The sequence below is a fragment of the Phyllostomus hastatus genome, unplaced genomic scaffold (genome assembly GCF_019186645.2).
Source record: "Phyllostomus hastatus isolate PE091 unplaced genomic scaffold, TTU_PhHast_1.1 phas_contig_17, whole genome shotgun sequence".
In the NCBI taxonomy this organism is placed as follows: Eukaryota; Metazoa; Chordata; class Mammalia; order Chiroptera; family Phyllostomidae; genus Phyllostomus; species Phyllostomus hastatus.
The window spans coordinates 36,220,322-36,234,800 of NW_025333664.1; the positions used below are offsets into that span (position 1 = coordinate 36,220,322).

The 14,479-nt window shown below is 40.9% G+C and overlaps 1 protein-coding gene across 5 annotated transcripts in view; it reads right to left on the bottom strand.

Moving 5' to 3' along the window:
• The window catches only part of KIF16B (kinesin family member 16B), a 330,800-nt gene that overhangs the window by 82,361 nt on the left and 233,960 nt on the right, over nt 1–14,479 (bottom strand). For 4 of the 5 annotated variants that reach the window (XM_045833299.1, XM_045833297.1, XM_045833300.1 and 1 more), the window contains 5 exons: nt 11,885–13,243; nt 8,061–8,213; nt 6,074–6,170; nt 4,811–4,861; nt 1,101–3,503 (listed from right to left, as the gene is read on the bottom strand). In XM_045833299.1, the coding sequence (XP_045689255.1) occupies nt 1,404–3,503; nt 4,811–4,861; nt 6,074–6,170; nt 8,061–8,213; nt 11,885–13,243 (3,760 nt within the window). In that variant the 3' untranslated portion in view covers nt 1,101–1,403. Of the gene's footprint in view, nt 1–1,100; nt 3,504–4,810; nt 4,862–6,073; nt 6,171–8,060; nt 8,214–11,884; nt 13,244–14,479 lie in introns of those variants that run through there. The other variant, XM_045833301.1, reaches the window with a different exon arrangement.

Sequence of the window (14,479 nt, forward strand, 5' to 3'; positions counted from 1 at the left end):
ACATTGCCTGTTATGCAAAGATCTGACCAGAAAAGAAAATGACCCCTCCATGCCAAGGGTAATATGAATGGCTCAGGGGAAAAGCTGATTTCCTCAACTATGCATGTCATTATGCGAGTAGCTACTGTTGTCAGCTTGGCATGATCCCAGCTGGAAGGAGGCACCACATGGACGGAGCATTGGAGACGTGTGCCTCTTTCTGTCTAAGACTTGGGAATATAGTAGAGCACACGAACTCGAGAAACAGGAGCACACTGGCAGAGCAACCCAGGGTCAGATGACAGAAAAGGTAGACACAAAACACGCAATCTGATTCCTTATTGAAATGTGAACAGAGGTAGATAAAAGGGTCAAACAGAGGAAAGGGAAATTCTAAAGAGACTAGTTTTAAGCCTCTAACAGAGGAGGTGGGAAACTGACTTCTGGATGGTACTTCTGAGGACAGAAGACCTACCTGAGGCCAACATGGGCATGAATTCATCTCGGAAGGGAGACCAGCACACTGGCTCAGGCCAGCAGAACACAGAGATTATGAGCAGTGGGTTGGGTGAAAGGAAAGAGGGAGGACAGCCAGGGAAAAATGTTGAATGCCTTCTGAGGTGACCCTATATCTGATAAAACAACACAAAGAAGCTGTCAGAAATAAGACATGGACATGAAAAGCACTTCTAGGGCAGAAATACAGGAGCCCAAAGAAAGAACTGGTATGGGGGGCATGTTGCATAGGGGAAGGCAGTCAAAAATACACAAACCAACAGGTAAGAAGCTGAGATCACAAAGGTCAGAGAGGAATAGTCACAAAGTCTGAAAGAAGAAAGGAGAAGGCAATTAACTGAGAAGCCACCCCAGGGGCATGTAGTATCTTCATTCTACTTATTACAGTGAGGGGAGGGCATGTGAAATCCCTGGGACGTTTGGGAAGCTGGATGTATCACTAATGTGCTCTGTTACAGAGTTGCCCTAGTCACAGCTAAAACGGAGGATGTCAATGAAGGTCACAGCCAGACTGGACATTTTTTCAGGCAGCACAAATTAGTCTGCCAGAATCCAGCAGGCTGAGACAGGCTCTAACCCAAACTATAAGTCAACATGAAGCCAAACACAATCAGAAATGCTTTAATCACTTCACAAATAATGAGGTGGGCCCAAGTTCACAAGGCTAAGTAAGGTTCAAGAAATAAAACAAGGTGGTGATAAGCACAGTTTATAAGTACTCTGCTATGACCTACTTTATTTTATTGTAGATATTTAATATATTTACATCTTTCATTTTAGAGGTCTGCATTTTTCCAGTTTCAAATCAATTCGTTATATGGAGATATTCATAGTCCTTGACTGCTTTCATAATGTTCATTTTATTATAGATCTCAAAAAAATATGCAGTGTTTTCATAAGTTTCCTCCCTAGAGCCTTGTCAAATGTGAGATTAGCCACAGAGCCTCATCCTGAGAGTTGAGTATCAGCTTCCAGACCTCAGGGGCCACATTCTGATTGCCCTGAAGACACAATGAGCTGGTGAAAGTCTGGGCATTCTGGGCTTCTGGAGAGTGCTCAGACAGACTATTTCTTGAATCTGATGGAACTTCCTGTTTTTGAAAGAAGACAAGCTGGACTGCTGGTAATGTTTTCTTCTCTGGAACAATAATGCACCTGAATTCACTTAAAGCACGAAATTTGATGACATCAAACTGTGTTCGTGGAGGAGGTGTGCTTAGAGACCGAATGTGTGGATAGAAAACTCGGTCTTCCCTCACAAGGGCAACATGAGTGTTCAGAAGAACCAGTGACTGACAGGAGTCTTGGCCAGAATCATCTTCAACTCTGACTGTCGTGTAGAGCAACAACTGAACCTCTGCCAGAGATGGGATGTTGACTTCCATATTTGCATGAAGAAAGTAAATCATGTCAACCATGGTATCCTGGAATTTGGATGACAGTCGAACTCCGTTTGACAAAACTAAATCAGGGATTTCTGTTTTCCAGTCAAGAGACAGCTGCACCAGATCTTGCTGGAGCAAAGGATGACTAGTGTAGGCAGTAGCATCAGACTCGGGCATCAGGACACATAGGAGGTCTCGGCATATTTGTTGACAGAGGTTCTTGTTATAACTAAATACAGTCAGCAGGAGACTCTCTGCAGAGCCCAGGAATCGAATGCTCTGCCCACCAAAGCCGATTTCAATCTCCTGTAGTTCAGATAGAGGTAGAGAATGAAAAATGCTCATGGAGCTTGGGGGGTTATCTGACAGGACCAAAGCAAACAATGTTGAAGGAAGCAGGAGCAAGCACACTGGATGGGGGTCAGGTTCTGTGCAGTTAGCAACAGCAAGCCAGTAAACACCTTTGACTTCATGCATGCCACCCAAAAGTTCTGGTAAGAAACAAGCCATATGCTCGAGAAAGTCCTTTGAAGGGCACTCTTGAAGTTTCAGCAGTTGATCTGGGAATTGCACAAGGGTCTGCTTAAATGCAGAGATCCTTCCAGCATCTTCACATTCCAGGTGGACAACTGAGCTCGGTGAGGGACCTGGTACCTCTGCAGCTGTAGAGCCTGGTACTCTGTAAGGCACCTCTGCTCTCTTGCCAGCCCCTGCCTCCTGGCTGTTGCTGCTGCCAACCGGATCTTCCGCAGGAAAAGAATGAGATTCTGGTGATACCCAGTGTGACTTCAAGGGCATGTCCAACGGTAAGTGTTTCACAAATGGCAGTCTTCTGATAAATGTTTTTACTTGAGAGGTGAGCCCACTGGGGTCCCATAGGTGCCCCATGTGCCTGGCATGGCTGATCACCTTTGTGCCAGCCTGTAGCAGGTGACTGCTAGTATCTTTATAAAGGTTGGAAAACCTGTGGTAAAAGTATCCCAATCCACTGTTTCCTTCTGTCTTGATATTTATCAGTGACTCTGGAAAGCTAAGTTTTTTAGAAGCTAACTCTTTCTCAGTGTGCTGCTCACGACAAAATTTTGAGGGTGGTGAATTCTGAAAAATGCTGGCAGATGCGCTCTCCTCACTAGAAACACTTTCAGAGAGAACATAGCAGAGTAACTTGCTTTTCCTGGTCTGTTTGTTTCCACTGTTTATAGACACTTCTTGGCATGTGTGCTGCAGAAAAGTCCAGCTGGACTCGATTCCCAAGTTGTGTTCGTTTTTATGAGTCATTGGCTCACTGAAATTTTCTGAGTTAACCTGAAAATGTTTTGCATTGCTGGTGCTGTTTTCATTAAGAAGAGGGATTTTAGATAGACTGAGACATTTTGACTGAAAACCATCTGTGTACTCAGGATGATTATACTTGCAATCACTGTCCTGCAGCACCTCAGGTGTTGAGGGCTGATCCATTCGCTGGCAAGTTCTCTCTCCTGATGTTGGAGAGAAGGTTGTAGGGCCTGAGATACTCCCAGCCACAGGATCTCTCTGGCGGTTGTTCTGATCCACCTCCCTCCTCTCCTCTCTGTTGGACGTGTCAGTGACATCTTTGGGCAGCAGCGGGGTAAGACACCTTTTCTGTTTAAGATGTCAAAAGTAGTTGAAAAGAGGATGTGGGACCAGCTTTTGTGATTCTTTGCAAATGAAGATTTTGGCAGTCATTTGTTTCATTGTGTGGATTGATTCAGAGGTTAAATCAAAAGCCTAAGCCATTAGTATTGATTGATATATGATTTAAAATATAAATGACCAGATTCACAGATAGAACATCAATTTCCATATTATATATTTTAAAAATTGCCAAGTCCTTTTACAAAAATACATTCTATAGAATTGATCCACAGTATCCATTTCTTGGTCTAAAATTTCATTCACTCTAAGTTAAATCTTAAGACCTTTGGGTCAGTTTTCAAAAGGTCAAATTTAATTGTAAAACTGAATCTATGACTATATGTCCAAAATGTAAAAGTAATCAGGGCACACTTAATGAAAATCAGACAGCAAGGATAAAAGAAATCGACAAGTACTCTAACCTGAGTAACACTTCTCTCACCTCTTGATTTGTTGTATGACGTTTCTTAATTTTACCTGGTTAGATTGCTATTACCATATCTACAAACCAGCACCATGAAAGGCCAGGCACTATGGATACAAAGAAATGAAAGGCAATATCCTGCTCTTCACAGGGTTACTGGCTAAAGGGATGGCTGTCCAGAGGAAGATGCCATTACCGGATGCCTGGAGGAGGACATGGCCGTGGCCGATCAGGTAAGCCTGCTGTGGAGCACCCCTTTTTTCATCTCTTACTCTGTTCAGTGATTTAGAAACTGCATCTGTAAGATTTATGTCACCTTACTATTTTTTTAAATTTAGCAATGTATGGGAAAGACCCTCAGTGGAGAAAAATAAAAGTAAACCCTTACAAATCATATGCCCAAATAAACCTTGGTTTGACAATCCACCAGAGAAATAAGCTAATAGACCAAGAAGTATTCCCTTTTTACTACTGCCAACTCAGTCTATAAAATAAGCAGGGTTTTTAAAATAACCAGAGGTACTGTTACATTTCCAAGTCCCATATCTGATTCAGATTATACATTGCGCTTTTTAAATGCAAACCAAGGGAAAGGATACTGTTACCAATGAAAAAGTGGTCAAAGCGCCTCCACCAGTGCTACATGCCAGTCAAATACAGTCAAAGCAGTTTTCAGCCTGCAAGATTCCATTTAATTTTTAGTCCATAGAATAGCTTGCCTTCCCTATTAGCCATTAATCTCACTGGGACTTCAAAATTCTAATTATGCAACTAAACATTAAGAAAATTTAATCATATGATCATGCCATAATTTAAGGCGACCCTATCAATCTAAAAAATCATTACCTACCTCGTATTTTAGCTTACGTTGAATGGTACCATTGTGAAGTTTCTCATTATTCTGAAAAGAAAATAAAAAGCCCTCTATATTAAATTATAGCATGTTCACAGAGGAGGAAATAACTAATTTGATTAGAAATGTTTATGGGAACAAAATTCTAAAGAAACATACGTGTCATTCAACAATGACAACCTTTCTATAGAATTTATATTCCATAGTAAACATGATTCTATTGATCTGTCTCCCTGTAAGAGAAATGAACTATTTATTAATTTTAAAATAGCAAGAATAATATTAAAATCAAGATGTCCTTAGAATAATTCTTAAATTTGCAGGCTAGAAATGCAATGCTTTTATTTTGATAAAGATCAACCTGTCACAAATATGTATCTTCTCAAAGGCAAAATTATACTTCTACTTTGAATAACTTATCAAATAAATAGTTATGGAAATTGGTTGTATTTTTTATTTTTATACGTTTTTTCAACTACAGTTTACATTTTACACTTAATATGATTTTGTATTAGTTTCAGGTGACATTGGTTGTATTTTTTGAGAAAACAAAAAAAATTACATGTAGAATTTTTATTTTTTTAATATTTTTTTTCAGTTGGGATTCTATTTTTTAAATCTTTCTTGTATTTTTTTCCATTGCCCTTTACTCTCCTTATACTCCCTGCCCCCAAGCAATCACCAACCACACTGCTGTCCATGTCCACGAGTCCTCTTTTCTTTTTGCTCATCCCTCCACCCTTTAACCTCCCCCCACCCCACCAGCTGTCATAGTGCTCTCCGTTTATGATTTTGTTCCCATTTTCATTGTTAGTTCAGTTTGTTCATTAGATTTCATATATGAGTGAAATCATATGGTATTTGTCTTTCTCTGACTGGCTTATTTCACTTAGTATAATGTTCTCCAGGTCCATCCATATTGTTGCAAAGGGTAAAATTTTCTTCTTTTTTGTGGCCAAGTAGTATTAAATCAAATGAAGTAAATAAAACATTTAATAAACTTTATATCCACTTAAGAATTTCCCCCAGAACTTCAAAACTTTAAAATAAATAAAGTTACTTTTTAACTAATACTATTTGGGAACTGTTAAGCTTCACCCAAGCAATACTTAATTTTTCTAGAACATTTGCATCTCAATTTTCTCACTGAGACACAGTAACAAAAGATCCTACAACCACCACCACCACCACCACCACCACCACCACTTATTGAAAATTCATTTTTAAAATGATTATGTTACTTTGGTTCCTTCAGCTCACCTTCGTCATAACTGCAGACATGTTGCTATTGTTACCAGTCACACGATGCAAAACCTGAAGACGCCTTTGGACTTCTTCTTCAATGTAAGCATTGACCCTGCAAATGGTGGACATGGAGGTACTTGAGCACTTCTAACCACACAGGGCACTGGAGATACTTTTTTTACTATGCCCTTCATAACAAGAAACTTTCTCATTTTAAATGCCAAACAGAACAACTACTCTTGGACCTTAAACATTTTTCTACTTTCTAAGAAGCCTAATGCCATTTTACTAGGCACTAGATTTCTTACTTTACTATCTGTGTTTTCTCCAAATGAAAGAGAACTGGCCAGGTAGCAGAATCTTGAGAATGGAAGGGAGACTAAGCAATCCCCTGCTGGCAGGTAGGGGAGAATCACAGACCCTGGTTTCCCAAGGCTCCCCAGATGCCAGCCATGAATCACTGATTCAGACCCAACACTTCATTCAATGAGCCCTGGTTTCCTCACACAGAAAACAGCGATGGTTATTGCTCACATCACAAAGTCATTTAAGAAGATTAAAAGTAAAAAAACAATAAAGAAGAAGAAAACATAATCTCCATGAATTTTCACTATCTCCTTACATGAATTTTCACTATCTCAAAAATGTCTTATATTGTTCCTGCTCTGTCTCTTGTCTTCAACTGGGTTACCTACACCTGGCTAGGAGAGACCACATTCTGATGTTCTCTACCTTCCAGAATGCTGGTCACAGGGTCAAGGCACTGGAAAACACAAACAGTTGACTTTTAAGGCAGTTGTTAACTGCGTATTTCATACCTCATAGAATGTAGGTGAAACTGTATGAAGTACAACCATCCAAACAGAGAAACCAAGCAGACTACAGAATTTTATTTCCATCTAAAATCTTTCTAAGGGTCAGAATGTTCAGATAGAAGTCGTAGTCAGCTCTAGGCAATCCTTCCCCTAGACACTGATTAGGTGAATTAGTTAAAATGAACTGTTTTGCATATTTTTATGCTACCACACTAAAAAAAATCTGGTTTCACCTTTCTAAGCACATGTATAGTCCTACAGCTATTCTTTGTAGTATTAATCATGGCAAAATGATTTTTGGAAATGCTGGGTAAAGAAATTAATATTTTAGGTAAGATAGCCCAGAAGAACAGAGTTTAGAGTAATAAAGTACAGCATTTACCTTTCAGTACTGAAGATAGAGTCAAGTGCAACTGAACCTGGGCCAAGGCCACAACAAATGAATTACCTCCAGGACTTTTACTTAATTTTTAAACTAGCCCCATGGAGTATACAGACCTATCTATAAAGGGCTACAGAGGCTCATGCTATTCTGAGTACATCTTCATATCCAAATACATATCTCTATGTCATATCCATGACATAAATGGTATTGAAAAAATAATTCAGTTTCTTACAGACAAAGACCACACAGGTCAATTTATCAGAGCTCTAAGCCACAGAGCATTTGATAATGCCACCCAAGTTGAGAGTCATTTTACTATAGCAACACCAGATATATAGTTATGTTATTCGTGATCATCCTGAATATACTGGTACGGTTTTTGTAATAGACTTCATTTATTTGTAATAAATGACTCCTATAAATTAACTGTCAGTATAGGTTCTTCTTCTTGACACAATTCAATTAACTCTATTTCTTTGTCCCTCTCAATTTGGCCTTGCATTACTCCTTTCTGGATGAGATGGTTTCCCAGGGTCTTTTATTTCTACCTTCTCAAACAAACTACTCATACCAGCATTCTTTGGATTTAGCTGGCCAGTACTCAGGTCTTTGGTTCCCTTTAAATAAAACCCAACCCACCACTGGCCAGGCAGCAGTTGATGGAGACAAAGCACGTCTCAGGGTCATAAATTACTTGTCACTTTGACAGACCCCTCCATAAGTTAATTGGCCAATAAGAGGTACAGGGACTCATTGCACCACATCAGAAATGTAGGTGTGGCATCAGTTTAATGCCCAATACCTGGCATCCATCAGAGGAACCAGGTGAGATTTTTCAGCATTAGACGACAAGCTGGAAGAAGCAGCTTTTCCCTCCAAGGTACCAAAATGCCCATTTTGAACTCCATCGACCTCACAGATCTTCTGCTTCAACTGCTGGATTTCATGTTCCAACCTACAAAAATGGAAATTGCATGAATTCACTCATTAACAGTATTTCCTGAGCATCATCACTGGTTGGGACATTGCTTTAGAAACCATGGGGAATTTACACAAAAATTGTGCAAAGAGAGTTATCTTCTAAAAGATGCTACATACCTAAAAGATAAGGTATAAGGTGATAATGGGCCACAAAAGTGGTTCAGATCAAGTGCTGCAGGCATCCAAAAATTAGAGAGTTTTACCATCAAGGGCAAAGATGTTTCCACAGTCCTCAAGCAAATCCTCAGAGGTAGATGTGCAGGATTCGGAGCCCTCTACCCTGGCTTCCATAAGACAGTTGTTTACTATATATCAAGATCCTACTTAGTGTTTCTGTTTGACAAAAGAGATCTAAGCTTTAAAGAGTTCTTTTTTAAAACCATCATCTAGGAAAACCTTCAAGGACAAGGCAGTTCTAAGTTGAACCTTCAGAGGCCAGTAGGAATTTGGAACTTTGGAGATGATGGTAGAGGTTCTCCAGGTAGACAAAGCAATACGAACACAGAAGCTAAGCCACGAAAATCAGGAATCCACTTTGGCTAAGACAGATAATACAGAAGAGGCAAAAAGATGAGAGATGTAGGAAAGCAGGCTGGCTGTCTCAAGAAATTCATATAAACCATAAACTGTGGCAATAAACTTTATCTCCTATGATAAATAATATATCTAACATGAGATCGTTAGTCTGTGAGGCTGTTCTCCCACTGACCCAGGGTACTGGAACCTGGAGTCATCAGGCTACAGGACCAAGTTTGCCAGTGAACTTGGTCCCAGGGAACACAAGACTTACCTAGAGGGTGCAGCCCACTTGGTGTGTGAACTAGGGGCAAGTTAATGAAATCTGGGTCTCCATATCTTTAGGTATCAAATGAGATAGTAGATTAGCCTCTCTAAACTCATCCAGATCCAAAAATCAGGGATTCTTTGGATGCTAACACACTATAATACCTCCAGCTCTCTGATGTTACCAGCAGCAATCTGACTGCTCCATCCCAAACATGAAAGCCACTTTCTAAACTGTTAAAATGAGCTTATGGGGTCACTAAGGTTAGCACTCATGGGTTCATTGGGAGGCAATGCCCTGCTTAACTCAGTGCTTCACCTGTCTACTGATTAGCAAGTCCTTACAGAGCATCAACTTGCATAGCATACAGTATTTTCAAAGGACAAGGGATGTGCATAAAAGAGTGATGTTAGGGGCCAGGTGCTGGGGCCAACAACCAGGGAACAATATTAACAGAGTCTCAGAGATCATAAGGAAAATGAGCCGAATATAAGTAGGTAACTGCCAATGTTTATAATTAAGATGTTGCCCAGTGGAGCTGTTCAAAGACATCTTTCAGGGCTGGTACCATGTAAATGACTCCACAGAGCAAAGGGGTTCGAGTGAAGCCTTGAGCAGGATTTATACAAATGGTTGCAGCATATATGAAGAACCAGCCTGTCAGGGCAGCAGCTCTGTGTCAACAGACAAGAGGTTAAGAGTTGGGAGGTTAGACATAGATTCAAGCTATTGCTCTGCCACTTTCCACTTGACACTTGTCCCCAATGGTTATATAACCATTAAGTAGAAAAGAAGATAGAAACTGGATTAAATTTTGCCCACAAAGCAACCAACAGGCAAAGCCAAGTTCAGTGCACTGCTGTCCAATCTGTTTCCACATATTTAATATTGCACACTTGTGCATTTCATGAGTGGTCAACTCAGGGTGCCTGGCAGGCCCTGGCTTAGCCATGAGAACCTTGAGAGATAATAAAACACTAAAAAAACCACAAGAGCATCACAACCAGAGCAAAGAGCTCAGATTTGTTGGCATAAATTAGGTCTTAGAAAAGTCTACTCCATCAAAACACGTGACACTAAAAGCCTCCTTTGCGTGGTTGCTGGAGGAATGCTGACATTGGGAAATCACTTCCATGGAAATCACAATACTGTATCAGCTATAATAGAGTATTAATACTAAATGGCAGGGAGCAAAGCCAGATGATGAGAGCCAGGGACATCAAGCTAAAAGCTCACGCTGCATTTTTACTGCACACTGCAAGATACAAATTGAGAGCCTGCCCTCCACTACTTCAAATTTCCTGGGGCTGGAGTTTTGTCCAGCAATTTCATTTATATAACATACCTGCAATCATATTGTTAAACCTCCAACCTTTTTCTCTGAAGTAATAGTATTATGGTTTTTGATTGTTATTTGTTGCTGCTTTGCCTGAGGGAATTACTGGAGAGTAACTGTAAATAGAATTCACAGTATAAGCAGATCATTTGAAAGGAGGTTGTCCAGACCTTTTCAGTCAAGATAATGGATGGAGGCTCCAGCAACACCTCAGAGTAGGCCTTGCCTGGCCATTAGCATGGACCCTAGGCTTCTGCCAATGTCCAGCTGGGCTCCTATTGGCCAGCTGACCAGTCTTCTGTTGCAGCCCCGAAAGAGGGTGGGAGGAATGCTGGGAAGGGAGGCAGCATTCCAGGCCCTCCAACCTGGGCTTACAGTTAAGATCTCAACTGAACAAAGGTCTGGAACTAAGATAATGCACAGGCCCCTGGTCTCACCCTCCCCTCCCTATGAGGGTGAGGACACTGTGGCTCAAAGATGAAAGATACTGCCCAAGGTCAGCATGCCAGAAAGGGCTGAGCCAGCAATTAAGCCCTGTGCAGGACAAATCAGGTGATACATGCCCATCAGGTGGTCCTCAGGCCTGAGAGTCTTGGCATCATGTCTTGAGGTTACCAGGAAAAGCATTCTCCAATTCATGTACTTATTCATTTTGAGAACCTACTGTGTGGGGAACAGTGATAGGAAATAGGTGAAGGAGGAGAGTATTCTCCTTTTATCATGAAAATAGTGCTACTTCCTAGTTTTATTTTTCACACCACCAACAGTAATATCAGTAAATAATCATCAAACATATTTCAACATACTACTGGGGGTTCAGAAACAGAGAGAGTTTTGTTTGGTTGTTTCTTTTTAAATACAGAATCCTGGGGCTTCCCCTCAAATACATACTGTGAATCATCAGGGTGGGAGAAGTATGTTCCCTTCCATCTCGGGTGTGAAAATCAGTATCTACGAAGGCACTGGGAGGTGCTTTACTGTAACTAGGGCTAGTCAGGGAGAGCATGCCAATGATGAGGAAGGAGAGAGGGAAAAAGAAGAAGGAGCTGAGCAGGGAGGAGGAAGAAAACAAGGAAGGAAAGAAGGAAAGAAGGGAGAAAGGAGGGAGGAAGGAAGGGGAGAGCAAGGAGTAGAGAGGAGGGAGGAGAGAGTGGGGAGGGAAATGGAAGGGAGGAGACAGAGTAGAACAAAGAAAGAAGAAGGAAGGACTCAAGGCTGTAAGTTCTCAGTCTTTCATATTTATCAAATATTGAAACATACACATTCCATAGGTCAATGAGGTCATGGACAAGGGCTTTGTTTCGGTTTATGTAGTCTTTCCAACTTGAGGCCAATGATTCTAAAACAAGGGTTGTAAGGAGGAAGTAAAGGATGTTTAGGGATATTTTTCTCAGGCAAATAAGCATTTGCCTGTGGATTAGACAATATAAAAGCTCAAAGAATTACTTTAAAAAAGAATGAGAAGCAGGAAATGCAGTGTACTTGGCACCAATGCTATGCCATGCTCTCCTTTCCTTTGCCTCACCTCTCCCGGTCCTTCTCCAGGGCCTCCTGCTCAGCTTCTAGGCTGGCCTGCAGCCCTGACTGCTCACTGCTGCTGCTGTTCAAAGTGGCCAGCTTCTGCCTCTGCTCTTCGATCTCCAGGCCCAGGGTGGAGCGCCTCTGCAGGGCTGAATGCCTCCTCTCTAGCCGGGCTACAGCCAGCTCCAGAGCCTCCCTCTGCTGCTTCTCTCGGGATTCTAGAATCTCCTTTTCCTTTTTTCTCACTTTTTCTTCCTGCCGTGCAATGTTGGCAGTGAATTCAAAGGTGGCTTGAAGCTTCTGCAGCTGGCTTGCATTGGCTTGGTACTGTGCAAGCTGTTCTTCTTTTTCTTCCATTTCTTTTTCTACTTGGTAAAGAGTGTTGTCTAGGCCAAGAGGGCCTCTATCAAGGATTTCAAATGCTCTCTGCTTTTCTTCTAACAGAGTTGGCAAATGATTCTGCAGGAGGTACTGGAGCTGGCGTTCTTTATATTGCAGCCTGTACTCTGCTGGCTTTATTTTCTCTAAGTCTTGAGTGACCTGGGTAACATACATGACACTATCATCATTTTTTTCCAACAACCTAAATTCTTCTTCACTCTCAGTTTTTAAACGCTCTAGGATTTCCTGTTCTTCTTCAACTTCTTTCTTCAGGAGGTCCTTCTGCTGCACCAGGTCCTTCTCCAGGTTGGCTAGCTTGACCAGCTGCCTCCTCTTGAACTCTAAGAAATGTAGCTGAGCCCTTTCTAACTCCCCACCATCGTCATCACCCTCAGCACGGGCTTCCTTCACCCGCAGAAGGGACTCCCGGATGCCTTCCAGGTCTCTCCTCTCCTCTTCCACCCGCTGTACCTCCCCTCGCCGGAGGAGCCGGATCATCTCCTGCTTCTCCCGGAGCTGCTCTTCGAGATGGGCCACCAGCATGACCTGCTCCTTTTCTTGCTCCTCTAGCCGCTTTTTCTCCAGTTCAAGCTTGGCATATTGCTCATCCTTTTCCCTTTTGAGCCGGTCCAGTTCTTGAAATATCTGGATCTTCTCAGCCTTCTCATTGTTGTTGAGTTCCTGGAGCCGCTGCAGTTCTTCTTTGACCCGGAGAAAACTCTCTTCTTCTTGTTTTCTCTTCTGCAGTTCAATTTCCTGCTGCTCCCTCAGTCTTTCCTCTTCAAATTTCTCTTTCTCTGCGAGCAGATCCTTCAGCCTGCTTTCAATGTGGAAGCTGCGGCGTTTGAGGCTCTCCTCCTGCTTGCGGATCTGGAGCTGGACAATTTCTGTCTCCTTGCGCTGACTCTCCACCTCTTGCTGCATCCGCTCTAGTTCTGCCTTATCTGATTTTTGCTTTTCCTCCATTTCTTCTATGAGTTTCCTGAAATGCAAAATGCTGACTAATCATTATTTGATCACAGTGTTCAAAGGTTTCTCTTTCCCCTGAAATGCTCTGAAAATGAATATACAATATAAAGCCAAACCCTCCACTACAATAAAAATGAGGGAGAACTGTTTGCCTTTCCATTTCCAATAGTAGCCTGCTTATTTTTTTCACTCTATAACCGTCCAACATCATTTCATATTTCATAGTATTTGCCTAATCTCTTAAAGTAGCCTCTGATATAATTTCTTTTGTAGAGTCTATAAGCATAATATGTTATGAATGATATAATTTTAAAAGCCCCATGAGCTCAAAGAGAAAGAACCATGACCAATTTAAATTTAAATATGAATAATTTTGTTCAGCCCAATGGCTAAAATGCAACAGAAATTCAGTTATGAGATGATATTTCATAAAAATGCTTATGCTGTCTTCAAATCATTGGGGTTGAATATCAAAGTCAAGACAATCCACAGTTTATTGTTCCTGCTCAAATAACTACATGCTATTTAGCATTTAATCACTAGTTTAGGAAAACTAGTAATCACCAAATGGCGATGGTAATCACCAAATGGCCCAAAATATTAGCTTATTAATACATAAAACTGAAAATAACAGCCTTCATTAGAATACTTAAATGCATGATCCCAGGGGTTGCATATTATGTGTTGTCCAGGAGAACAAATGATTTCCATTGGGTGCTAACTCAATATTTTGAGATTGAGATGGCCTCCAAAGCAAGAACACAGAGTATATAAGAGCATTGATACATGGCTTCCCTCTCCTGACCCACTAAGGATCTATCTTATATGATACTGGAAACTGATTCATTTGTAATACCTAAAGTCCAGATTCTAGAAAATAAATATTCACTTTGTATATTTTCTATGGCTTTAGTTTCTACTCTAAAATCTTAGTCCATTTCTTGGACTATTAAATAGAACAGAAAAAAGGAAAAGGAAATTTTTAAATCAAATAATTGTACTCAGAACATATAAAAACTCCCCAAATCAATAAAAAAAAAATCAGACACACACACGTACACAAAAAAATGAAGTGCAGAATACTAAGAAGTGGATTACAGAGGGTAATACAAATGGCCAACCAGTATAAGAAAACATATTTAAAAGGGGGGAGGCATAAGGAAGGGAAATTGTCATTATTTCAGCTTTTTAAAAACTCAGCTGATATTCTTAAGATATATTTTTTTAAGTTAAGCTTAAACAAGTATAT